The sequence below is a fragment of the Lissotriton vulgaris genome, chromosome 3_1, assembly GCF_964263255.1.
Source record: "Lissotriton vulgaris chromosome 3_1, aLisVul1.2, whole genome shotgun sequence".
NCBI lineage: Eukaryota > Metazoa > Chordata > Amphibia > Caudata > Salamandridae > Lissotriton > Lissotriton vulgaris.
In genome coordinates this window covers 856830592-856855534 of record NC_141689.1, presented here as the reverse complement: position 1 = coordinate 856855534, position 24943 = coordinate 856830592, and the positions used below count along the sequence as shown (strand labels likewise).

The following is a 24943-nucleotide window of genomic DNA, read 5'->3' as shown; positions in this document are numbered from 1 at the left end:
GCAATGGTTAAACCTGTACGTCCTGTTGATTAAAACGTGCAGCTGTACACCATGATGACAGGCATGTTGTCACTGGCATAAGGTATCTTCAATGAGCAAACTCAATCCTGAATACAGTAACATGGCATCTAGGGCCGTATTATGCATTGTCATTGAACAATGACAATGTGTCCCATTATGGTGAATGCGCTGCCCCCATGGCAGCAGTGAACTCGTGCTGCCCCCAGGGCAGCGCATTCATGAGACAACATGAAGCGTCTGCTTGCACCTGCTCAGTGTTTTCACAGTGCAGGCGGCAACCTGTCTGCACTTTTAAAGGGGATTAGAGATCCCCTTGAAAGGGGATGTCTGGGGGGTCCACAGGACCCCCTTTCTCCCCTCCACTCAAAGTGAGTGCACCCCTCAGAGCATCTTTGCCTTTGGGCCCACGTCAGAGGCTCTCCCCAGAAACTTTAAAATAAGTGGGGCATGAGTAAGCAAGCCTCCTCCGATCAGTTAAATGCTGTATGTAGAGGGTGGCCTGTGGTCTGTCGATTACATATGGGATAAAGTGCCTCCTGACGTACATTATAAGGAAGAGGAGCTCTATCACCATATAGAGGGATGAGACAGAAAGCGGAGTTCCTTTATAAGGTTATGGAACTCTGAGGTGACTTGCAATATATTTATAATGTACAGCAGGGGGCTCTTTATTTCTTATAATACATGGGCGCACCATCACATTTCCTTCAAAACATTTAAATCCTTGATGCGTAGCTCTTTCATATGAAAGAGAGAGCAACATTCAACACATCAAAAAAGCTGATAGACATTTTTTGCAAAAAGATATTTGAAAAAGTTTGATACAAGTCAGTTTAAAAAAAAGGAGCAGGAGCTCATAATATGTAGAAACATACAGAAAGATTCTAATTTTCTATAATTACCCAAAGAGTGCAAAAAATAAACATGTTGCCATACATAGCTCCTTTGTACTCGTCACTGTACAGCTTGAAAAACAGCAGAAGAAAGGAGAGCCACGTTTTGTTTTCCTTCTTTAAACTGTTGCTTTAATGATGCTCTTTGACCTGACCTGAGCTGCTGGCTCTGGCAGATGGCATCGGAATGTCAGAACTCAACTGTAATAAGTTGTTACAGGTGAGAGGTTATGCCATTTCTTTACATTACATGACCGGGTGCATCACAAGTGACCTTTCATACAGAAACTAGATACAGGTTTTTACTCAGGGATTGCAGCATCCCATGTATTTTAAAGAAATTAGAGACGAGTTTTTAGGCAGATATTGCAGAATCCCATGTATTAACCATGCATATAGAATGGCAACTTACTGTGAGAAAACTCTTGGGAACTTTGGCAAGATCTTCCACATATTCTTTTGTGGTGTAACACAGGAAATGCTAGAGGGGAAACAAACAAGCATCAGAAACAAAGGTTTGCTTAGCAACCAAGGGGCGCAACGCAACGGCGTGGGTTTGTTTAATCTACTAAAAACAAACTGAGTCCCAAACAGAAAATAACAAGGGGAAAGTGTTCACAAATGTTGATCAACCTTCAAACACACACCAGATCTCAGTACTACTAACCTACTTCAACCTCCGCCCACGGCTTTGTAAGGGCACAATACTTCAAGAATGTTTCTGTATACTCTAGACTCCTTGGTGTGGTTTGTACTGTGTCGTTTTTGGCGCTTTTTATTTGCTTACATATATATCGTTGTGGCTATTTATAACTCATCGTGACTATGTTGTCCGCCTGGCATATACATCAATCAGCCTATCTGCTTCCTGCAGTCCTGGCAACTGCTGGCGTGTTGTAACTTTCATACTTGGCAAAAGTTAAAGAACTGGCATCAGAGTAACTGAAGTGGAAGAAAAGCAATGTTTTTCTTTTTGCAATGGAACGCGGAGTACATCGTTTTACAAACTAATTAGCACAATGTTATGGGCAGTTTTAAAAGTCCTGGGGAAGTCCGCAGACATTCATTAAGCTGTCCACGCCTGTGGGAAAACGAGAGCCCCAGAGAAGCTCGCATATCCTTATTGGGTAATCCAGCGTGCGTGGGTGTGGATGTGTTTTTTTTGGCAAAGGTTCAGTGTGCCCTCCTATTCTTCTGAAATCATTTTCTAGGGCGGCGTTTGCCAGCTCCGCCATCCGCACACTTACCCGAACAAACACAACCAGCGCCCTCTGCTCCCGGAAGAGGTGCCCGAAGGGCAGGTGGGTCCCGGTCCGGTCCACCACTGGGCAGAGAGCCGCCTCGGCCAGCTGTGGCTCGCGGGGCAGGTCGGCGGCCGGAAGCCCCCTCTGCCGCCGGGGCTCCCTCTGGATCTGCTGGGTGACGGGCGGCCGGGCCCAGGCCATGGCAGCACCGCCGCGTCTGCCTCGGTGTGCCACCTGGGCGCCAGCAGCAGGGTGCAGACGCGGAGGGAGGAGAGCGCAGCGGGAAGAGCGGGACGGGGCGGAGCCACGGAGAGCCTAGTGTACACCAGCGAGAGAGCTTCATGCTCCGAGCGCATCGTCACAATAAACAGAATTTAAAGCATGGGGACCGTCATTATGGTTTCACGTACACTTTTGTGACAGTACTGGAGTTATGGATTTCTGTGGTGACGTCAATGCACAATGTCTGCTGCCTATGTATTTGTTGTTCCCAATACGCGGCTAAAATACTTCGCACAGCTCAACTTTGAATTTTAATGACAAGCAGACTGTTACATCTGTTATGTCGAGGACATTTCAGGATGCAGGCCCAGGCGATGCCTACAGGCAGCCACAAAACACCACAGGCAGGAGCTGGTCGTGACGTGGCTAACACGAGCGGTAAAATGTAAAAAATGTAAATTGATACTTGTATAGCGCACTACTCACCCGCAAGGGTCTCAAGGCGCTTGTACGAATACCGCTTTGGAACCCATCCTGGCTTTCCCTGTGAGGCGTCCACTCCTGGGCACCCCCAAGGTGGAGGCCAGGCATCCTTAGCGTTGTGGGGGCCGTTGTCGCAGAGGCCGCCGCACCCCCCCCCCCCCGCAGGGGGGGGGGAGGCTTAGAGGCCGGCGCCATAACCCACGCGGTGCCCACCGGTGGGGAAACTGGTTCTGGGCGCCTTAAAGCGCCCAGGAACCAGAGGAAGCGGACTGCGCACTATCGTGTCCAGGACAAGGGCACTAGGACCCTGGGAAAGCGCAGGGGCGAGGGGACACCGGACACCACATCCGGTCAAGGGGTGGGGAGAGGGAGCATTCTGCTGCTGGACATCGAGGCAGGAGGTCATGATCCATGCATGCTGTAACCAGACGAATAAAAAGAATACCTGTATAATCCACGTCGTGTCTTGTGTGAGTTCCTTGGTCGTAGGACATGACAACTGGCGACGAAGGGTGAAACGAACCGACGCGCAGATCGTCACACATCGATCGACGGCGACATCGGAGAAGAACCAGAAGATCAAGAAGAACCAGGTGCCCACCCCGGATGTGCCAAGAAAAAGAGGAGGAAAGAAGCAACATCGGAGCCCACCCGACCGCTTCTGAGAAATTGCCTGCAAACGGCGGTAAGAGCGAAGGGACGTGTGATTTCAAAATAGCAGCGCGAGCTCTCTCGAGAGTCTCGGCGGCCATATTGGGGTCAGGCGTGAGAGCCAATAGGAACAGCGAATGAGAGCGGTGGCCATTTTGGAGTCAGGCATCGCGTTGATTGGACGTGAAGTCCTGCGAGAGCACCGGCGGCCATCTTTAGAACAGGCGCAGGAGCCAATCAAATCAAAGGAAACGTCGGCGGCCATTTTTAAGAGTCAGGCACAGCGCAAAGATCGGCGAAATAAGGAAAAGAAAGGTGGAAAGTGAAAAGCACTGGCAAAGCAACACAAAAAGGACGAAACAAAGCACATACAAGAATAAAGGGCACCAAAAGAGAAACAAAAAGGCAAGAATGCAAAGAAAGTAAAAAGAAAGAAGATAAGACAGCAAACACAAGAGAAATAAAGGAAAAGGAGAAGACAAAGAAATAAAACAAAGAGACAAAGAAATACAAGGAAAAAGAAGAGAATAAAAGGAAAAAGGACTAAGAAAGCCCAGAAGAGGCCAAATAAAGTAAAACAAAAGCCCAGAAGAGGCCAAATAAAGTAAAACAAAGGAAGAAAAAGGGACAAAAGATCACAAAGAGAAAAGGAAATATAAGGAAAAAGGACTAAGAAAGCCCAGAAGAGGCCAAATAAAGTAAAACAAAGGAAGAAAAAGAAAAAGTGCTGAGTTGAGCACCAGGAAAACAAACAAGCACAGGCAATAAAGAAAAGAGGACAAAAGGAAAAGATAATAGAAGAAATAACAAAAGAGTGTCAAGAAGAGCACAGAAAAGAAGAAATGACAGACCCCAAGCCAGAAAGACAAAGCGCACAATACAGAAAACAACCACCGTTCAACTTGTCGGAGCCACAAGTAGGAATAAGGTGGGAGAATTGGATCAGACGTCTGGAGAGATACATGGAAGCGACTGATGTGACAGAGGCAAAGAAACTGGGTCTATTACTAAATTTTGCAGGCGATGACATTGAGGACCTTCTAGTGACGCTACCAATAGAGGAAACAACTACTTATAAGAAACTAAAGAAATGTTTAACAACGAAATTAGACCAGCAAAGAAATATTGATTTTGAACGATACACTTTCGCAACTGCGTCTCAACAAATAGACGAAACACCAGATGACTTTGCGACCAGACTGAGGAAACTTGTAACACATTGTGAATTTGACAAATTTGACAACAAACAAGCAATAAGGTTGCGAATCATAGAAGGCTGCCGTGACACGGGGTTCCGTGCAAAAATACTAAAAGAGAAGACGTCACTAGAAAACATCCTGGCCCTAGCAAGAGCGGAGGCTAGAGCGACAGCACACGCAAAGGAAATGGAGCGAGGAAAGTTCACAGAAGAAACAGCGCCGTGCCTGTTGAGCAACATCACAACGCAAATGATGGGTCTCATGGCAACTGAAAGACTGGAAGAAGATGATGCTGCCACAAGCACCCCACTGAGGGGGCTAACAAACAAAGGAAAATGTTTCACATGGACCGAAGAGCACCACAAAGAATTGCAAGAGATCAGATTTGCTATGACGGCCGAGGACGACCCAGCACATGCTGACCGGAGGCTGCGCAGAGAACCAAATTCAGATGGCAAGGAAATGGAACTGGTTGCAAAGGTGACACAACAACAACAAAGAAAAGATCACCGAAGACAGGTAGTGGCACAAGAAAGCAGAAATGGAACGGCAATGAAGGAATTAAGAAGAATGAGACTATCAAACACAAGAAGGGTAAAAAGATTAGAACAAGAAGACACTGCTGCAAGAGATCAAAAAGCAAACGCAACAAAGGCCCATGAAAAGAAAGGAAGACATGCGACAAAACGAAAAAGAAAGAAAGGAGGCATCGCGATGGTCAAAGAAGGACAAGCGAGGAAATGTAGCAACGAGATCCCCGGAGGCAAGTTGAAGATGACAAAAGCAAAAGAACGGATGGCAAAGGCGGCAGTTTGGACAATGTCACATCACAGGGCACCTTTCGCATGTCAGCAAGGCAGAAGCAAGAGAAGCGGAAAGGTCAAAGCAAGAACTGTAGAAAGACACACAAAAGGAAGCAGGTCAAGCGGATATCAGAAAAAAGCGATCAAGAAGGAAACACATGGAACCTAAGAGACTAATTGAGGAAGTGTAAATAAATTGCACTTCAGCACTCTCTCTCTCTCTCTCTCTCTCTCTCTCTCTCTCTCTCTCTCTCTCTCTCTCATTTCCTTTCTTCAAAAAAGAAAAATGTTTGTTTTGCAACAAGGGGGGAGATATCGTGACCAGGACAAGGGCACTAGGACCCTGGGACAGCGCAGGGGCGAGGGGACACCAGACACCACATCCGGTCAAGGGGTGGGGAGAGAGAGCATTCTGCTGCTGGACATCGAGGCAGGAGGTCATAATCCATGCATGCTGTAACCAGACGAATAAAAAGAATACCTGTATAATCCACGTCATGTCCTGTGTGAGTCCCTTGGTCGTAGGACATGACACGCACCAGCCCACTCCGACCGGAAGTGACCCATGTCCTGTGCGCCCCTAAAGGGCGGTCAATGGTCACCCTGGCTTGTTTTGAACCCCCCAATCAGGGGGGTCCACCTGAGGCCCCTATGGAGGGGTCAAGGGGATTTAAGTCGCCGCCTCTCCCAGCAAGGACATAACTTCTTCGAGGAGCTGGGAGAGCGGCGCAACAACAACAACAATTGCAGCAGAAGGCGAAAGGCGGAAGGCGAAGCCCTGTCGGTGAACACCGGGTCGCGGAAACGAAGAAGAGTCAACAGCCAGCGGTGCGCCGAAGCTTCTCCCCACCTCCTCGTTTCAGCAGAGACAGCCTCTCAGCGCGCAGTGTGCCGCCCGAGGCAGAAATTGCTGCGGAGCGTGATTGCGAAGCCCCGCTCCGGCCTTATACATTTTTGGCGCCAAAAGGACGCGGCCACGACACCTGCCGCAGCCAGACGAAGTCCGGAGCCGTTTGCGGAGGCGAGAGCTGCGATAAGAAGTACATACGGTGAGGACGTGGTGGCTCACTCGGTAAACACCAGCTAAGCTCCACGAAGAAAGCAAACGTGTCCGCCCGACCCAGTCCTACCTCTGTCAGCTCCCTCGGACATAGCGCGCAATGGGCCGCTACGAGAAAGGGAGAACAACCTTACAGGGCAGAGGAGTCTGGGTAGGCCGGAAACAGGCACCGGTGCGGAGCGAAGCACTGCGCCCGCTCTCCGGCGCCGCCAGAAGGCGCGGTCCTCCCTTCCTGCCTCAGCGACAGCAGAGAGCCTACCTGACCCCCGCAGTCCCGGGTCAGGACATCCACCTCTCTCAGCTCAAGCAGCACTAGCGGCGCATAGCAGCGGAGTGAGCCCGCACGGACTCCGCCCCCCCCCCCAGCTTCCACGTGGGGATCGGAGCGTGTAGGAGGAGCGCGCCCCCCCGTCGGAGCTCATGCATCGGGCGGAGCGTGCCCGTAGAAGGAGCGGTACGCTCAGAGCCCCGTTAAAGCACACGCATCGGGCGGTGCCCCACCAAAGGCCTGACGCAGGTACTCTGGGACAACAGAGACAAGCACACGGCAAGTCGAGGGGTCGGGTACAGAGGCGGAACGGCCAACGTGCGGGGGGGAACAACAGGAAAGGTCAGCCCAGCTCCTTGGGCGTCCAAGAGACAGACGGCAGCTACACTAAGGAACCATGGCAGAGGGTCAGCCTGAAGAGGTTGCAGAGCTGCTGAAAAGGATACGTGAGATATCGGCCATCCACGGAAACGACTGTCTGCAGCCTCATTTGGACCTGGGGAAGGAGAACAGATCGGAGGACCTGGCAGAGGAGGAAGCGGGCCCTTCAGCACCCAAGAAGCGCAAAGGCACGCCACTGAAGAAAGCATCCAAGAAGAACCCCCCCGAAGAAAGAGCGCCAGAAAGCCCCTCCGCCACGGCTCGACGATGGGGATCAGAGCGAGGCGACTGGCAGCACAGCGAATGGTGAGCATATCAGTAACATTGTAAAAGAGTGCTTAAAATCACTGGCGCCAGCATGGCTTAATGGCACAGGGCAGGGGATAGCGGGGCCCAGGGAGCAGCGTGCAGAAGAGGCGGCTGGCACGTCATGGCATATGGTCGACCCAGGGTGGGCTCACCAGGCAAGGGTGCAAGAGCACGTGGGTTTGTCAGCACAGGGCGAGCACATTTCCTCAGTATCTGGTTGGGGGTACGGAGCCACGTCAGGGAGCCCAGCGCTGGGTGGTCTAGTCACTGACCCTTACACCAGGCCATCCCCCGGTCCGGCGTCCTTGACAACAAAGGCAACCGGCCTAGCATGCCTCATCCCCCTTGCAGTGAAGGAAAGAATATGGCGCAAGGAATTCATAGACATCTTTTCACTACACGAGATACAACTCGAGGGCCTGGACCTCACCACGTGTGACAGGAAAGAGGAGGACAGGAAGGAAAGGCGCGGCACCAGAAAGGAGCCTAACTTTGAAAATTGGTTGGATGCATTCAGAATTATGGCATGTATTATAGTGGAGAAGTTCCCCCACTGCACTGCAGATTTATGGTTATATGAGGCCAATATCCATTTAGCACAGAGGCAGTTCCCTGGGGAGGCGTGGCTGGAATATGATAAAGGTTTTAGGCTAAAGATGCAGACGCATCCTGAGATAGAGTGGAACGAGGAGGATGTCTCAGGTTTCATTCACAAAATGCTCGCAGCTAAAGAGGTGAAATCTTGGGCAGGTAGAAACGACCAGTCCTTTCGGAGTTCTTACCAAAAAGGTAGGGGCAGAACATATCAGAGGCAGAACACAGGGAGATCTCACTCACCAAACAAAGCCAAAGCCATCTGTTGGAGATATGACGTGGGGGATTGCTCATGGGGCTCTTCATGTAAATTCCAACACGCATGTTCTAGCTGTGGAGGCAGGCACGCTGCGGCATCATGCAAGGGGGGCAAGCGTGAGTCGAAGGGAGACAAAAAAGAGAAGAGCAAGAAGCATTAGCCGCAAGGCAAGTAGAGGGGGTGACCTGGTAGACATTCGAGATTGCCAGCTGGCCAGATCCCCTATTAATATACAACAGCTGCGCAGATTGGCAAACAAATATCCAAACAGAGCAGAAGCCAGGGTGCTGGTGGAAGGATCTGAGGAAGGATTTGTCATCCCATTCCAGGGCCCATTACCACTAGAGGGGGCAAACAACCTAAAATCAGCGATGCAGCACCCGGAGGTGGTACGCGCCAAACTAGCAAAAGAAAAGCCTTTGGGCAGAATTGAGGGCCCTCTCCCTGTAGTGTAGTTCCTAGTTTCCCACAAAGCCCTGCGCATTGGAATAACATAAACAGTAGTATCGACGTGGAACTGCGGATATTCCAGGCCTCCACTGACTATGCTAAACTTAATTGGGTTGTGTTACCAACTAGCTCAGAGGTCACTGGAAACTTTCTTCTCTGCATAGGAAGTGATCAGCTTCCCTGGCACAGACAAGAAGGGATTCAGCTTTCCAACAACCGTGCAACATGACAACTTTGCTCCTCAGATCAAGAGTCAATCTCTAGGGTCGTGTGAAACAATAGACATGTATTTCACTCAGTCAGTCTAGTGCAGTTTACTTTCACGAGATGTAGAGAATAGAGAGACGGGCGTTTATCAATAAAAGGTTAACATTTATTGAACAGTCTTTCTTCTCGTACAAGAGAAATGTATTGCCACAATTGCAATAATTGTTATTATAAAAAGTACGTACAGTAAGATAAGTATTGCGAAATAGAACTGTAAAAGCATTGATATGGTTTCTAAGCCATACAATGGTTTAAAAGTAATAAAACATATATACAGTCATATATACATTAGGCTAACATACTCAACTGGTGCTTCTGACTACGCCTACCCCAGTGTGCCTGACCTAAGCCTAACACGTGGAAGGGGAGTAAGTAAGCAGCTTTAAGTTAAGTTGGTTTTGCCAAGGTTTGTTTCAAGAATTCTCGTCTAAGGGTTTAGTCAACACCATACCTCTGAATAGAATGATGGAGGATTGGTATCTCCTTCAGGGGTCTCTCTCGATATCCCAGTCACCCGCGAGGGTAAACCGGAAACGCCGTAGCTGGATTTCTCTGCACGAGAAAGGCAGTGGGTCTCTTCAGCGCGTCGAGGAAGGAGGGGGGACAGCGTCCGCGGGCAGCTGGAATCTGCTGGATGTCTTCGCAGAGGGACGGCTGTTCAGCTCCTTAAGCGTACTGCACCATAGTTCGCGCTTTAGCGGCGATAATGGTAGCAGCAGCTTCACCACCACAGGGACAGCAGGCTGCAGCGACAGAGTGCTAGATTTACCAACACGGGGTCTTGCAGGCAGCTGGCATCAGCAACAGTAGCTCGCATTGCTTAAGGCAACGTTGGTAATATTTATACCTGACAGGTGCCGGGTTTGACGCAAGTTTGCTGGACATAAGACGTCAATTAAAGATGTCACTAGGAAGTGATAGTTATCAGTTGCTCATTAGAGTTCCATTACTAATCAAAACATAGCAAGCGGGGATTTCCAGGTTTGCTGAGTTTTTATCTTGTTGAAGAACTCGGAGTGTTATCTAGGAATATCAGATAGTGACTACTGCTCTGTCATTGCACTAATTGGTCGCAAAGGAAGTGGCAGAGAGAACTATGCTGGAATGTGGCTCTGTTCGTGTGAGGCCAGAGATGACTTTTCAGAAAATCGCACTTGAACGGTTATGCCAATATAGGGAATAAATGGATTTATAGCCGAATAGGGGCATAAGGTCACAGTATCGATCAGGAACCTAGATAAACACGCAACACCCACTCCACGGGTTAATGTCCATCAAAATTACTAAAACTAAAGCAATTAGATGCATGTGTAACATTGCCCACCCCAAAATACATAAATGCATTCGAAATAGGCGTACTTGTAATACATGAATTTAGGTACTGTACGTTTTTTAAAGCATAGAAATCATTCAAAAAATTATTGCATATGAAATCCATGAACGATTATGCAAAAGGAATTACACATGAAGTATCTCTGACAGAAGAAGGGCGAGGTAAATCATCACATAAAAATGCATTGTAATAACATGTGTGCTAGAGGCTGGTGTAATGTTGTTATGTCTCTAGATGTGTTTAGAAATAGAAGTGTGAAGCTTCTGTTCTCTAAGAATAGTTTTTACGTTAAGCAAAGAATTGTTCGTGCCAAAAAATGGTCAATATTAGAAAAATTGTCCAATTCAAAGAAAATAGATTTCCAAAGCTCTTGGCAGTTTTTGTTGATCAAAACTGAAGGCCGAATTCAGAGTTCATGGGAACGCTGTGTGTCGGAAAAGCTTCTAAAAGTTATTGTTTCTGTACGGGTGAGAACATCGTATCAGACAGGCTCTCAAAGAATTGGTCTACAAATACAGGTGATAGTTCAACCAAATTAGATAGCGCTGTAACTTGGCAGGTGTGAGAATGATTGCTGTCATCATAGCCGGGACCAGCAATGCTCACTGAACGTTGTACCTGGATGATGTTGCTTTTTTCACTCGCTCCACTGTTACCACTTGGCTGTAGTACAGGAGTCTCCACGAATGCCGTCATCAGGATTGGTACCCGCTGGGGACAACACAATGCGTGAGCCGTTATTGGACTGAGCAAAGTATCGACGTCCATTGGTACTGCTGATGGAAGTGAAAGACAGATGTCCAACACGCATTCATCGCCGCAAAGCATACACCGTAGCACAGGTAAAATGCAATTTTGCCATATCGGTCTGAATGAAAGGAACCAGGTCATGTTTAGATCTCTCAGCCTGGCCAATCCGAGGACGTTAGTTATCCTGTCCCGGTAGCGCATTGCTAGGATTGTCTCTTCCATTCCCATGGGAGCTATGTCTGAGCCGAGACTTGCCATAACGAAGCAGGAGGGTCAAAAATAGAATCCCTGCGACTAGTCCCAAAAATAATGGTATGCCGCCAAAAATAGAGTGCACAAAATTAGGAAAGATTCCCAAAATTGCCTGGAAGGGTGTTAGCAGTCCCGTAAAGACTGTCTTAAATATGCCTGGGATGCTTGTTGCACTAGACATGTTAAGGAGTTGGCTGAACATTTCTACGAAATGCACGGGGCAATTTGTTGATAAAAGGTCATGAACTTCAGTAGCTGTCCTTGCAACTAGAAGATCATACGTCTCTTTAGATGGCACTGTTGTCTGTAAAAGTACAGATTTCATTTTGCTTAATGTATCAATTCGTATAGAATAGAGATTCAGACGAGGCCAGATGGGAGTCACTATGTCTGGAGGCCCACTTGGAAACAATGCTTGCATACAGCATTTGACCATGGATGTTACTTCTACTAGATAACTTTTCCCTGGCACGAGGCCACAACATCTGTGATCCGTTCTAAGAATGTAACTCCCGTTCGAAAGTTGCATAAAGAAGGGCTCTATCTGAGTTGCAGGTGTGACTAGCTGGTGGCATGAAAGGTTGTTAGAATTTCCATCACATGCTCCGTGTAAATTAATACCCTGACACAAAAGTATACCGCTTAGTGAATGTTTACAGTTCTCACCACTAAGAAATACATTTTTGTCGCTGTCACTAAAGCAAGAATGAGTGTATGGTAATTTCCATTCAGATTTTACATATCCTTTACCCAATTGTTCATACTGGCCAGCAGGTATGTACTCAAGGCACTTTTTAAATCGGAAAGTTGTTATCGGAATTGTCATAATTCCGTGTATTATCCATTCAATGACAGGACTCTCTGACATTGTCAATGGTAATCTCTCGAGTTTTTCGATGCTCAGGATTGTATAGTCTGCTCCTTTCTGTGCCAAACTAATCTGTTTATCAGTAAGGTTAAAACTGGAAAATAATGACGTTGTGTTGATTAAACGCCAAGGCACATAGCCTGAACGAAGATTTTGCAGCGTCCAGCCTAATTCTATAATAGAGCGTAATTGAGACTGGCCATGTTGTAACATTAGCAAATCTCTGTCTATCACATCAAAGGCAGAGGATACAATATTGTCCAACGAATATATTCTGGAAGACAGAGTCATTAACCCATTGTCTACTACAGAAAGTGATTTCTCCAAATTAATACGATCAATTTCTCGTATTTTTTCAGCAGTTTCAATTTGCTTTAATTTCTAAGCCTCGTTGTAAGCAGCATAGATACGGGTCGCTATGAAACGCTTCTGACGCTGTTTTCGTGGTCCAAGAATGAAGTCGCGCAAATCAGCACCATGTTTTAGTAAAGACAAATGTTGCTTAATTTCAGCCAGTGTGGATGTAGTTAGCCATTCAAGGCAGAGTTTCCCTACACTGTATGTTGTTATAATCCCTGGATGTTGTCTCTGGGAGTATCTAGAGTCTAATCTGGTCATTTTTAAACCCTGTGTTTTATTCAGGAATCTATCTTGACAGCTATTCGTGTCTGTAGGCCAGATTAACCACTTTTTCCAATCAGGATTTGTTCTGTTGAAATGTAAAATTTGTGACACGTCTAACTCAATATCTGTGGTTGTATTCTCAGGTATTGGCTTTGGTATAGACGGTGTTTTAAGGTCTTTGATCTTAGCGAGGCCAAGACAAGATGTTTGGTGTATTGTGTCATTTAAAAACAACATTTGTTCTGGTATCATGCAGGTTCTAAATAGTGCTTCAATGCCTTGCACCTGCCAATCTTTTGTACCCCAAATTGTTTTCGTTTCAATATTATTTTTCCAATAATCAAAACCAAATGTCATCATTTTGTCATAAAATGCTTCTGAATATATCAATTTAGAATTTGTCAGCATTGTTTTCATACCTGCTTTATCTAACAGTTTATAATAAAACGTTTCTGCATCACTGGTGTTAAACCCTGAGAAGTATTTGAATTTCTCAAAAAATGCTTTAGAACTGCTTTTAGGTGGTGTAGAACAATGTTCCCATTGATTATACATAAAAACATTTCTAGGCTGTGCAGATTTATGCAAGTAGTGATCCCCATAGTGGGTGTAACAGAATAACTGCTCCTAACTAGATGAACCTTGTAAATAATCATGATCTGTGAATCTAGCTGACATTACTAAATCAGACATCATGTCATTAATACTGTTAAAGTCCCAATCATCAGAGAATGTACTTGGTGCCAAAAAGTCACTTAAGGAAACCTTCAGTTGATGAGGATACTTCAGGATTTCGACCGGACCATATATCTCATAGTCTGTTTTCTCCCATACTACCCCACCAGGTATTGGAATTGCTGTGACATTTACTGTTGACAGTTGTCTTTTCTTCACGTGGGATGATCTGTGTGGTTTCAGGACTAGGTTGATGTTCTGACTTGCTGTGTCCATTCAATTGTAATGAACTTTCCTAAAATTAAAACTAAAATTAGGCAGAGTAGGAGTATGAATACCCCTGAAATAATCCAATGCTCAATCAACGGTGAATCCAGATATAGTTCTTTGATTTGTTGAAGGAGTCCTGTTGTATTTTCTTTAGAATACTTTTTTGTTTCTGGCATCACTTCGGGGTCATTTAAATCTTCAGAGAAGTTGTCGAAGTTGATGAAATAACCAGAGGCAGTTCTGTCAATTGATGGGATTGTTCTTTCAATCTGTCTTTCGGTAGCACTTTCTGATGCCACATCAGTGTAGACTGGTGTTGTTTCTTGACGAACTGTTTCAATCTGTGTTTCAAGAGGCACGAGTTCCATGGCATTATTGCATAGTCCTTCATTGTGCACTGTGCAGGCTGATCGAATGTGATTAGTCTTTCAGTTTGAACCTCTTGGATTGTTGCAAGTTTGGGTATTCTGTTGTTTCTTGGGAGTCCACTGGGCCTACTGTTGATTATAGGCCACATGCTTGTGGTTTTACCAGATCGATGGACACGACTCTGTTCTCCTTTTTACCAGCAAGGGGCGGTAGCACAACTGATCTTGTTCCGGTGACTGCCAAGACAGGTACTGCTTTTCTGTAAGAAGGCCCAAATTCCTTCTTCACCGCGATCTTTTCTCTGACTAGATCCCCAATCTTTGGAATCCAGACAGGCCTTGCTGGGGCTGTTGCGGGTGGTGCCTCGTCAGTGGTACTTGGCTGTTGCTTTAACTTTATGTTGCTTAATGATTTTCTTGTTTCATTCAGTTCCTGTAAAACAGCCAAACGATCTTTGATGTCAAAGTCTGTTGTTTCTTCTTGTACCACTGACATCTGACTATCGAGGTCCTGAACTCGCATTCTAATTCGAACAATAGTTCGTATGGGCTGAAACCTTTTAGAGAATTTCTTGGCATGTTGTTAAGACTAGTCTGGACACTTATTAAATGTTTGACCCACCCAGCGCCTGAACCTAATACCTTCGCCGTTATAGATTGCTTTATGTCACGGTGTTTTCTTTCTACCACACTGTTCCCTTCCGGGGTATGACGGACAAGAATACCGCAACCCAATTCCCATGCCGGCCATGGCCTCCCCATATGCTCGAGAGCTAAAAGCAGGACCCTGGTCAGAATGGAACGTGGTAATTGCGTATGTGCCGATATTGACTCGCAAATCTTTTATAACCGTTCTAGCGTCAGCCGAGCGCTGGAGGCCTCATTTTTTTAAGTGCTTTTCGTCTTAACTATTAATAGGACGCAGGATGGGGTGTAGGCAGCGTTACGCTCTTTCTGACTGGTAGCCGGTAGCAAGGTTCGCTACTGCGATCCCTATTACAGTTTTCACAGTTGTTTGCATATATTTGGTGTTCTACACTCATTCCCGGCCACCAGAATACTGATTGTAATTCAGTCAGTGATTCCTTGATCTCTCTGTGCCTTAGACCCAAACCCATGTGTGCGTCTGCTATTAAAAATATTCTCCTGTTCATGTTTGGAATTACTCTGTCCCCCACTCCAGGGATTCGAGCAAAAGGAACGGAGTTTGCATCGATTATGTATGCATAATTGAGTGGATAGTTTACGGGTAGTGCTGCACAGTCGCCTTTTATGGTCGTTTTTACTGCCAGCATGGTTTCCCCGTCTATGTATTTATCTGTACGCTTTTTTGTGGCTACGGAAGCCGGGTTAGTTGCTTCCGCTGTGGCTGTTTTAGCCAATGAATTCCCTGCAACGTGAACGCCATCACGTTGAAGACTCTGTGCGTGTATCACGTGAGTCTTTTGTAGTTCTTTGTATAAAAGAGCTACCTGTTTCCAGAGCATTTTAGGCTTTATTGTGGCACCTGTGTCATCTTTGTAGTCGTTTTCGATCCAACTCTGCAGTTTATTGTTGTAAGAATTGACGCAAAAATGAGAATCGCACACAATAAGTGTCGGGAATTCACGTTCTGCATTTTCGAGCGCCATCTTTAAACATCTGATTTCAGTTCTTTGAACCGAACAGTTTCTTACAGATTCAGTTTTTGTTACTTTCGGTCTGAATTTACCGCACAGCCAACGACCTTTAATGATCGCACATGCTGCATCGTAGGATTTTTTCTCTACGTTGAAATGCTGTACAAAGCTATCTGTATAGATTATACAGGCGTACTGTGGGAGAGGCAGAATTTCAATTGGCAGAGGATATTCTTCTTCATATTCTAAATCATTCAGTTCTTTGTATTGCGGGGCGAAATAGTATTTCACATCTTCCGCTCCTAGAGAATCTATGCACTGTATCCATTTTGGATCCAGTGACACTGTAGGCAGGTTTACTGGGCTGAATAGCGCTTCGAAGGCGGATTCCGCTGTAAGGATATTAATCCGTTTGCCGCGTGCTAGTTCTCTTTCATTTGCTAATGCAATTTGCACTGCGTTCACAGTTCTTTCTGTGTGACTGAATGCTTTTTCTGCTTGTGTGTACAAGTGAGATTTAATTGAAATAGGTACCTTTTCTCCCTCATTAGAGGTCAGGTATGTGAATCCGGATCTTCCTGGGATGACTCGGATTACAAGATCGATCGTGTTGTCACGTGTATCTATTTTGTTTATGCTAACATGTCTGTTTGCAGTGACCTCAACATTTCTGTGTGTTTTTGAGTCCAATTGATTTGTTTGAAATCAGGTTTAATTAGTTCGTAGAGAGGTTTAACCCTCTCTGCGTAATTTAGTATGTAAGTTCTTCCGAAATTCAGAAAACATAGAATGGATTGTAAATTCTTCAGCGTTTTTGGAGCTTGGAGTACAGCGCACTTCTCTAAGAAGTTGTCCGCTAGGCTTTTCCCTTCACTTGATAATTCGTACCCTAAAAACAGTACTGTCAGATGGGCAATTCGGGACTTTTTAAAGTTGAATTTGTAACCCTCTGCTGCGAACCCAAGTATAATGGTGTTCACTCTTTTCAAGTGAGTATCCAAGTCGTCGTCTGTGAGATAAATATCATCTACGTAAGATAATGCTTCATCATCATAGATTTGTAGTAACTCTGTTACCCTAGCTGAGAATAGTCCTGGGCTGTTCTTGAACCCCTGTGGGAGTCGACAGAATTTTTTCTGCGACCCAAATGCAGAGAAAGCGGTCAAATATCTGCTTTCTGGTGCAATGTTTTGACAAAAGAAACCATTAGAAATGTCTAATGTCGTTTTATATTTTTTCCTAACTATGTTATTCATTAGGGCTGCACTATGCGAGTTTTGTACTGCAAAAGTTTTACAACATGTATTAAGATGTCTGTAGTCCAAAACTAGACAATATGAATTGTCTGGCTTGGAGACAGGAAACAAAGGATTGTTCATTTGAGAGGTGCATGTTTCAATCACCCCCTGGTACTCAAGTTGATGTAAGATCTCCCTGACTTGTTTTTTAGCTTCTTGCTTTATGGGATACTGCCGTTGGGCAGTTGGTTCACTTTTTAATTGGATTTTGTGAGGAGGTGAATCCTCATCCCATCCTACATGATTTTTATATAATGCAGGTGCCTGGGCCACTGCCCATTTCCTTGCATGTGCATATTTTTTGTGAATCGGTATGTGATTCGAGAAGGCTGGCATAATCACTTCTTCGCCACGAGGGCACTCCCTGACAAACTCTGGGGGCCAATCTTTTTCAGCTAACAGAATATCATAGCCTTTTGAGAGCTTATCCCAAAATAGACCCTTAATTTTCCTAGTCTTATCACCCTCTATACGCAATGTTATTTCGTATATTTTATGGGGCTCGCTAAGTCTGGCGTCGGCAGTTTCAACCTGAATGTATTCATTTGTGTCCACTGTCTCCAGATGACTCATCAAGATCTTGCGCGCTATACTGATCTCTGCTGCACTGTCCAACATTGTCAATGCCCACTCCCCGTTTTTCAACTGTGTCCTCAGTATTCTCGGCATGGTTGATTACTCTAATACTGGCTACCTTCTTTTTCTGAAATTGAGATTTTTTACTCTGAGCAGGTTCCTTGTCTTTGGACTTGGTGTGCTCTCCTGGGTCTGACCGTCCTCTTCTTTCCGAATTCTGTGGAAGAGATCGAGAGGGACGTGTATCAATACTTTGATATCTATCAGGTTTTTTCAGATTATCCCTATTTCTAAGGTTATATCTTTTCTCAGAGGGCTCCCGCTGGGGAGACTGGCGTTCTCGAGTCGGAGTTCTTTCCCTCCGTCGAGGAGACCTTCCTCTGGACTGGAAAACTTTTTCCTTGGGAGTGGATTGTTTATTTCCATACCAGCTCTTTTTAGGAGTGTTTAAATTATTTTTAATGAATAATTTTTCAGGATTTTCGAGCAGTTGGGGCTTTACCGGTTTTCCACCCAAGCTGTCTCTACCTAATTCTTCATAGCATTTTTCTATGATTTTTGCAAGCTCAACAGGATCTTTTATATCTGTTTCCTTCAACTTCTGGCGGATCGCCACAGATGCTGCGTCTCCCCTTATATTGGCTAATAATATAGCAGAGACCTGCTTGAAGTCTTTCAGTAATTTCATACCTAAATTTAAAGCGGGCTCTGGACCGAATTCATTTTGAATCTGTTTTAGCACTTCTGGTATTACCGCCATAGACGGAACACCGTGTGTTTTTGTGTAAATGGAAGCAAAGACTGTACCCCAAGTGTCACAGTCCTCCACGTGTGGTGCGATTCCCATAGGAAGGCAGATGGTCAAGATTCTGTGTTTCTCAATAGGGGTAGTATCAGGAAATACTGCCTCTATTTGAGTGATTTTCTGTGCTAACCAGAAAGGAATTTGTTCCCGTTTTACCGGTGTTTTACCAAGACATGACTGTATGTTCTGTGGTGTAATTTTATATGTGTTCCCCTGATGAGGGGTCAGCTGTGGTGTATTAACAGCTGGCTGGACTGTAGCAATCCGCATTACATATTGGACTAATTGCCTATGTATTTTAATTAGTGTTTTGAGCTGTGCTAACAGCTCTTCCTTAGACATTTTTACAATGTCAGGATGTGGTGTGTAGCTGGTTAGAACCGGCCACGTGGCTCCTGGTCTACCTAGTGGACCGAGCCTGGTTATGTGATCATTATGTTTTAGGGCGCCATTAAACCAGAGCAGGTGCTCTTGAAATTTAAGTGGAATTTCAATCTCCTCGAAAGGAGCGTACTCTTCCGGAGGTTTCTCTATTTTGTAATAGTGAAACTCTTTTGTTCTAGCGTTTACCGCTGGAAAGTTTATCCATGAATAGAATACCTCTGTCTGCCGATACTCGTGAGCCCCTATCACGAAAGTTACTGTACCACCTAGAGGTGTCAGTCCGTTTTCTATAAGTTTTAAAGTTAAAAATCTTCTTAAGTGGACCGGGATGATAATAGCATCCGGGTCTGTGTATTCGGGACCTTGCTGAGTCGCATCTGCTGCGCCCCCAGTGGTTCCATTATTTTCTACTGACATTGTATAAATGCAGGTTTTGCAGAGTAGGTCTCCAAGGAGACAAAGATTAGGTGCACAATATTTTGGAACACTGTATCCTTCAACGTTGAATAAACCAGAGCTTTACATAGGAATCTCTTCCTACTAAGGTCGGGCGGATTTTAACCTTTCACCCACTCCAGACGTCTATTGGAGTATTTACGGGAGAAAGGGGTGTGAAATATGCACAACTGAGTTACTCTAAAAGTCTTGCGTTAGTTTATCGCCTTACCAAACGTTGGGCGCCATGTAGTGTAGTTCCTAGTTTCCCACTAGGCCCTGCGCATTGAAATAACATAAACAGTAGTATCGACGTGGAACTGCGGATATTCCAGGCCTCCACTGACTATGCTAAACTTAATTGGGTTGTGTTACCAACTAGCTCAGAGGTCACTGGAAACTTTCTTCTCTGCATAGGAAGTGATCAGCTTCCCTGGCACAGACAAGAAGGGATTCAGCTTTCCAACAACCGTGCAACATGACAACTTTGCTCCTCAGATCAAGAGTCAATCTCTAGGGTCGTGTGAAACAATAGACATGTATTTCACTCAGTCAGTCTAGTGCAGTTTACTTTCATGAGATGTAGAGAATAGAGAGATGGGCGTTTATCAATAAAAGGTTAACATTTATTGAACAGTCTTTCTTCTCATACAAGAGAAATGTATTGCCACAATTGCAATAATTGTTATTATAAAAAGTACGTACAGTAAGATAAGTATTGCGAAATAGAACTGTAAAAGCATTGATATGGTTTCTAAGCCATACAATGGTTTAAAAGTAATAAAACATATATACAGTCATATATACATTAGGCTAACATACTCAACTGGTGCTTCTAACTACGCCTACCCCAGTGTGCCTGACCTAAGCCTAACACGTGGAAGGGGAGTAAGTAAGTAGCTTTAAGTTAAGTTGGTTTTGCCAAGGTTTGTTTCAAGAATTCTCGTCTAAGGGTTTAGTCAACACCATACCTCTGAATAGAATGATGGAGGATTGGTATCTCCTTCAGGGGTCTCTCTCGATATCCCAGTCACCCGCGAGGGTAAACCGGAAACGCCGTAGCTGGATTTCTCTGCACGAGAAAGGCAGCGGGTCTCTTCAGCGCGTCGAGGAAGGAGGGGGGACAGCGTCCGCGGGCAGCTGGAATCTGCTGGATGTCTTCGCAGAGGGACGGCTGTTCAGCTCCTTAAGCGTACTGCACCATAGTTCGCGCTTTAGCGGCGATAATAGTATCAGCAGCTTCACCACCACAGGGACAGCAGGCTGCAGCGACAGAGTGCTAGATTTACCAACACGGGGTCTTGCAGGCAGCTGGCATCAGCAACAGTAGCTCGCATTGCTTAAGGCAACGTTGGTAATATTTATACCTGACAGGTGCCGGGTTTGACGCAAGTTTGCTGGACATAAGACGTCAATTAAAGATGTCACTAGGAAGTGATAGTTATCAGTTGCTCATTAGAGTTCCATTACTAATCAAAACATAGCAAGCGGGGATTTCCAGGTTTGCTGAGTTTTTATCTTGTTGAAGAACTCGGAGTGTTATCTAGGAATATCAGATAGTGACTACTGCTCTGTCATTGCACTAATTGGTCGCAAAGGAAGTGGCAGAGAGAACTATGCTGGAATGTGGCTCTGTTCGTGTGAGGCCAGAGATGACTTTTCAGAAAATCGCACTTGAACGGTTATGCCAATATAGGGAATAAATGGATTTATAGACGAATAGGGGCATAAGGTCACAGTATCGATCAGGAACCTAGATAAACACGCAACATCCCAAAGGAACTACACGGAGGCATAGTGGTCTCTCCCCTGGGGGTAGTCCCCAAGAAGGAGCATGGTCAATTTAGATTAATACATCACCTCTCATTTCCTGAAGGATCATCCGTGAATGACGGAATTGCTCCTGAAGCCTGCTCAGTGGGTTATGCATCAGTGGACGACGCAATTGAGTTAGTAAAAGCGACAGGAAAGGGATCCCTCATGGCCAAAGCAGACATCGAATCTGATTTCCGTCTGCTGCCCGTCCATCCCTCCAGTTTTCATTTACTGGGTTTCCAGTGGGAGGGAGACATGTTTGTCGATAAGGCCATGCCCATGGGCTGCGCCATATCATGTGCCTATTTTGAGCAGTTCGCTACCTTTTTGGAATGGGCTCTCCATGACTGTCACCAGGAAGGCTGCAAATTGCATTACCTGGATGATTTCCTGTTCACGGGGCCAGCGGGTTCCCCTATGTGTGCTAGCGCGCTGGCAGCTTTTGAGGGGCTGGCCAGGACCCTTGGAGTCCCCCTGGCAGCAGAAAAAACGACAGGCCCAACCACAAGACTCACTTTCCTAGGCATAGAACTGGACTCCATTGCAGGGACAGCCAGGCTGCCCGCAGACAAAGTGAAGGCATTCAGGGAGGAGGTGGGCAGGTTGCGGGGCCGGAGCAAAGCCACCCTCCGTGACATTCAAGGGGTGATAGGAAAGCTGAACTTTGCGGCCAGGGTGATCCCCACCGCCAGGGTATTCTCCAGGTGCCTGACACAGCTGACATCATGCGTCACCCACAGACACTACCACATCCGGTTGGGTGCGGGTGTAAAACAGGACCTGCGGATGTGGGACGAGTTCCTTCAGGACTTCAACGGGGTGTTGATCTGGAGAGAGTGATGGGTGACGGCCAAGCAGATAGCCCTCTTCACTGACTCAGCCGGGAGCCTGGGCTTCGGGGCAATCCTGGGGAAACTATGGTGTGCGAGCCAGTGGCCAGACAGGTGGCATGCGCAAGGGGTCACCAAGATATCACATTCCTTGAGCTTTTTCCAATCTGGAAGCAGGAATTAAAAAACATGAAGCTAACCCTATGGTCAGACAACAAGGGGGTAGTGCAGGCTATTAACAGAGGCGCAGCGAGATGCCCTGACACGTTGAGGCTAATGCGGCAGTTAATTAAATTACAGCTGGAAGGGAATTTGGAGATGAAGGCTCGCCACCTGCCGGGGCAGAGAACCCGGCGGCGGATGTACTGTCCCGGTCCCAAATGAAGCGATTCAGAGAGCTGGTCCCTGGGGCAGACAAGGAGATTACCCCTTTCCCGACATACCTTTGGGACCGGGGGGGGTAGACCTGTCCAGACTAGTTGGGCACTCACTCACCCCGGAAGCAACCAGGAGATACAAGAAATACGCAAGCACAGTAATGAGAGTGGGGGGCATAAAGTCACTGGAGGACAAGGCAGGGACACGTACAGCAGTAGAGAAGTTTGTGCAATGGGCATTCAACGCCAAGAAGACAAGATCATGGGCACAGGCACATCTGTCCGCCATTGCCCATTTTGCCAAGCTCCACACGGGGGAGGATCCCACGGCCTCCCCATATCTAAAGACAGCCTTGAGGGGTTGGAGGAGAGTTGAGGGGACAAAGAAAGACAACAGGCGCCCCATTGACTTCCGCAAACTGGGCCAGCTCATGGGCGCTTTAGTAGGAATCATTTCAGACAAATATGAGCTACTGCTATTTAGGGCAGCATTCACCACGGCCTTCTTTGGCGCTTTTCGCATCAGCGAGATAGTTGCGCCCAACAAGACAGACCCGGCGCAGGCTAGGGACATCAAACCAATGGCAAGGGCCGTGGAGATCACATTGAGGCAGTCTAAGACAGACAAGGCGCGAAAAGGGGTGACGATACGTCTGCATTGCATTCCAGAGGCTGGGCTCTGTGCGGTATGCTGGCTATTCAAATAAATGGTGGCCCGCCCGGCTGGCGAGGGCCCCCTTTCAAGCATCAGGATGGAAGGAACCTGAGCAAGTTTCAATTCACGGGCGTGATGCGCCAGGGTCTTGGAAAAGCCGGGTTTAACCCGGCGTCTTTTGCCCCTCACTCTTTCAGGATCGGCGCCGCTACCTCGGCATTGCAACATGGCATGCCGGAGGACAGTATCCAGGCCGTGGGCAGATGGCGATCCAGGGTTTACAAGTCTTACATATGCCCACATCTGGTATAAAAAAAATAAATTAAAAAAAATGGAAGAAAGGGGGAAGGGGGGGGGGGGCAGTCACTTTGGGATGCCGCACGGCAGGGTGCTGGGAGGCCACCCTCATCTTACACGCCCCCACATTACAGACAGCAAACCCGGTGCGCAGCATGCCACCATAACTGAATTCTTTCTCTCAGCCAAACCCGGTGCGCAGCAGGCCACCTTAACGGAATTCTTTCTCTCGGCAGGGGGACGCCCGCGGCTGGTTTGGGTGGTGGGACATTCATTCGTGTCCAGAATGGAGTCTTGGTGGTGGCAGTCGGGGCACAAAGCGGCGAGCAGACTCAAAGCGACGTACATCCGTTGGATAGGGCAACCAGGGATGAGATGGGAGCAACTACTGCCAACGTTGGACAGCCTCCTGGCAGACTCGGCGTGGCATCCTGACGTCCTGATCATTCACCTCGGAGGCAACTACCTTACGCGGCTAGGGAGCAAAGCGGTGGGGCAGGCCATCCAAAGGGATCTCACCAAGGCGACGACATGGCTGGGCCCCACGATGGTGGTCTGGTCGGAAATGATCAGCAGGAGGCACTGGAGAGGTGCTGACTCCAACAAGGCGGTGGATAATGTAAGGAGAAAACTGAACATTGCAATGCACAAGTTTTGCTCCACCAACGGCCTGGAATCAATCAGGCACGGCCTCATCCACCCGGGACGCCCAGAGCTTTATGGCCAGGACGGGGTGCACTTCTCTGACAAAGGGATAAAGGTCTTCTAGGATAACCTATGGGGTGCAATGGTGCTCGCAGGTTGTAGATAAAAAAAAAAAAAAACAACATGAGAAGCCACGAACCAGGGGCGGGGGGGAGCCGCAGAAAGACGTGAGCCTCCCTGCGGCGTGGTGGAAATCCTAGAAATCCTACAATGGTTGGCTAGGGAAACACATCGGCGGGCGGTGTGTAGGAGGAGGGCCACTCACTTTTGAATGCCGCACGGTAGGGTGACGTGGCCGCACCAAGGAGGGGAGTAGCAGGAGAAGACGGCCCTCGTGGCCCAGATCCGGCCGGACGGCAGGGCGCAAATGGTAGCGAGCTGGGGACCTAACTCCAGAGAAAAAAGCTCCCCTTCATGACACGTAGAAGGCATGGGCGACCAACCACTGGAACACCAATGGACCGACAAGGAACTGGTTTTGTACAGTGCCATTTACAAACTGAGGAGTACACAAAAGACTGACACCTGTTCTCACAAGATGGTGTCATGGATTGTATATGACATGTATGATTGATGGGTACTGTTCGCAAATGGAAAATTGCATAACCAGTATGTGTTTTAATATTAATAAAACTGCGGCCAACAATGACCATCACTAATAACCGGTATTGTTGGCTGACATTATTTTAAGAATGGCATGCGGGCATTCAGGGTGGGGAGAGCCCGGGGAGTTGCTGTTGGGTACCCACGGAATGGGCACGTGCAGGGGTTATGGAGATTAGGCACTGAGGCGAAAATTATCAGGTCCGTGGAATTTTGAGCCCAAGATCCGCCGAGGCGGGGAATTGAACCCTGGGCCCGGGCTAGACCTCTGCAACAGGGTCTGCCGCTCTAATCATTGAG

At 46.9% G+C, this 24943-nt stretch overlaps 1 protein-coding gene across 2 annotated transcripts in view; it reads right to left on the bottom strand.

Annotated features, from left to right (window-relative positions):
- Positions 1–4147, bottom strand: part of PRXL2C (peroxiredoxin like 2C) — a 57108-nt gene extending 52961 nt beyond the window's left edge. For both annotated transcript variants that reach the window (XM_086961159.1, XM_086961160.1), the window contains exons 1-2: positions 2162–4147; positions 1327–1395 (exon numbers count right to left, since the gene is read on the bottom strand). In XM_086961159.1, coding sequence (XP_086817285.1) covers positions 1327–1395; positions 2162–2359 — 267 coding nt within the window. In that variant the 5' untranslated portion in view covers positions 2360–4147. The remainder of the gene's footprint in view (positions 1–1326; positions 1396–2161) is intronic.
- Between the last annotated feature and the right edge of the window lie 20796 nt (positions 4148–24943).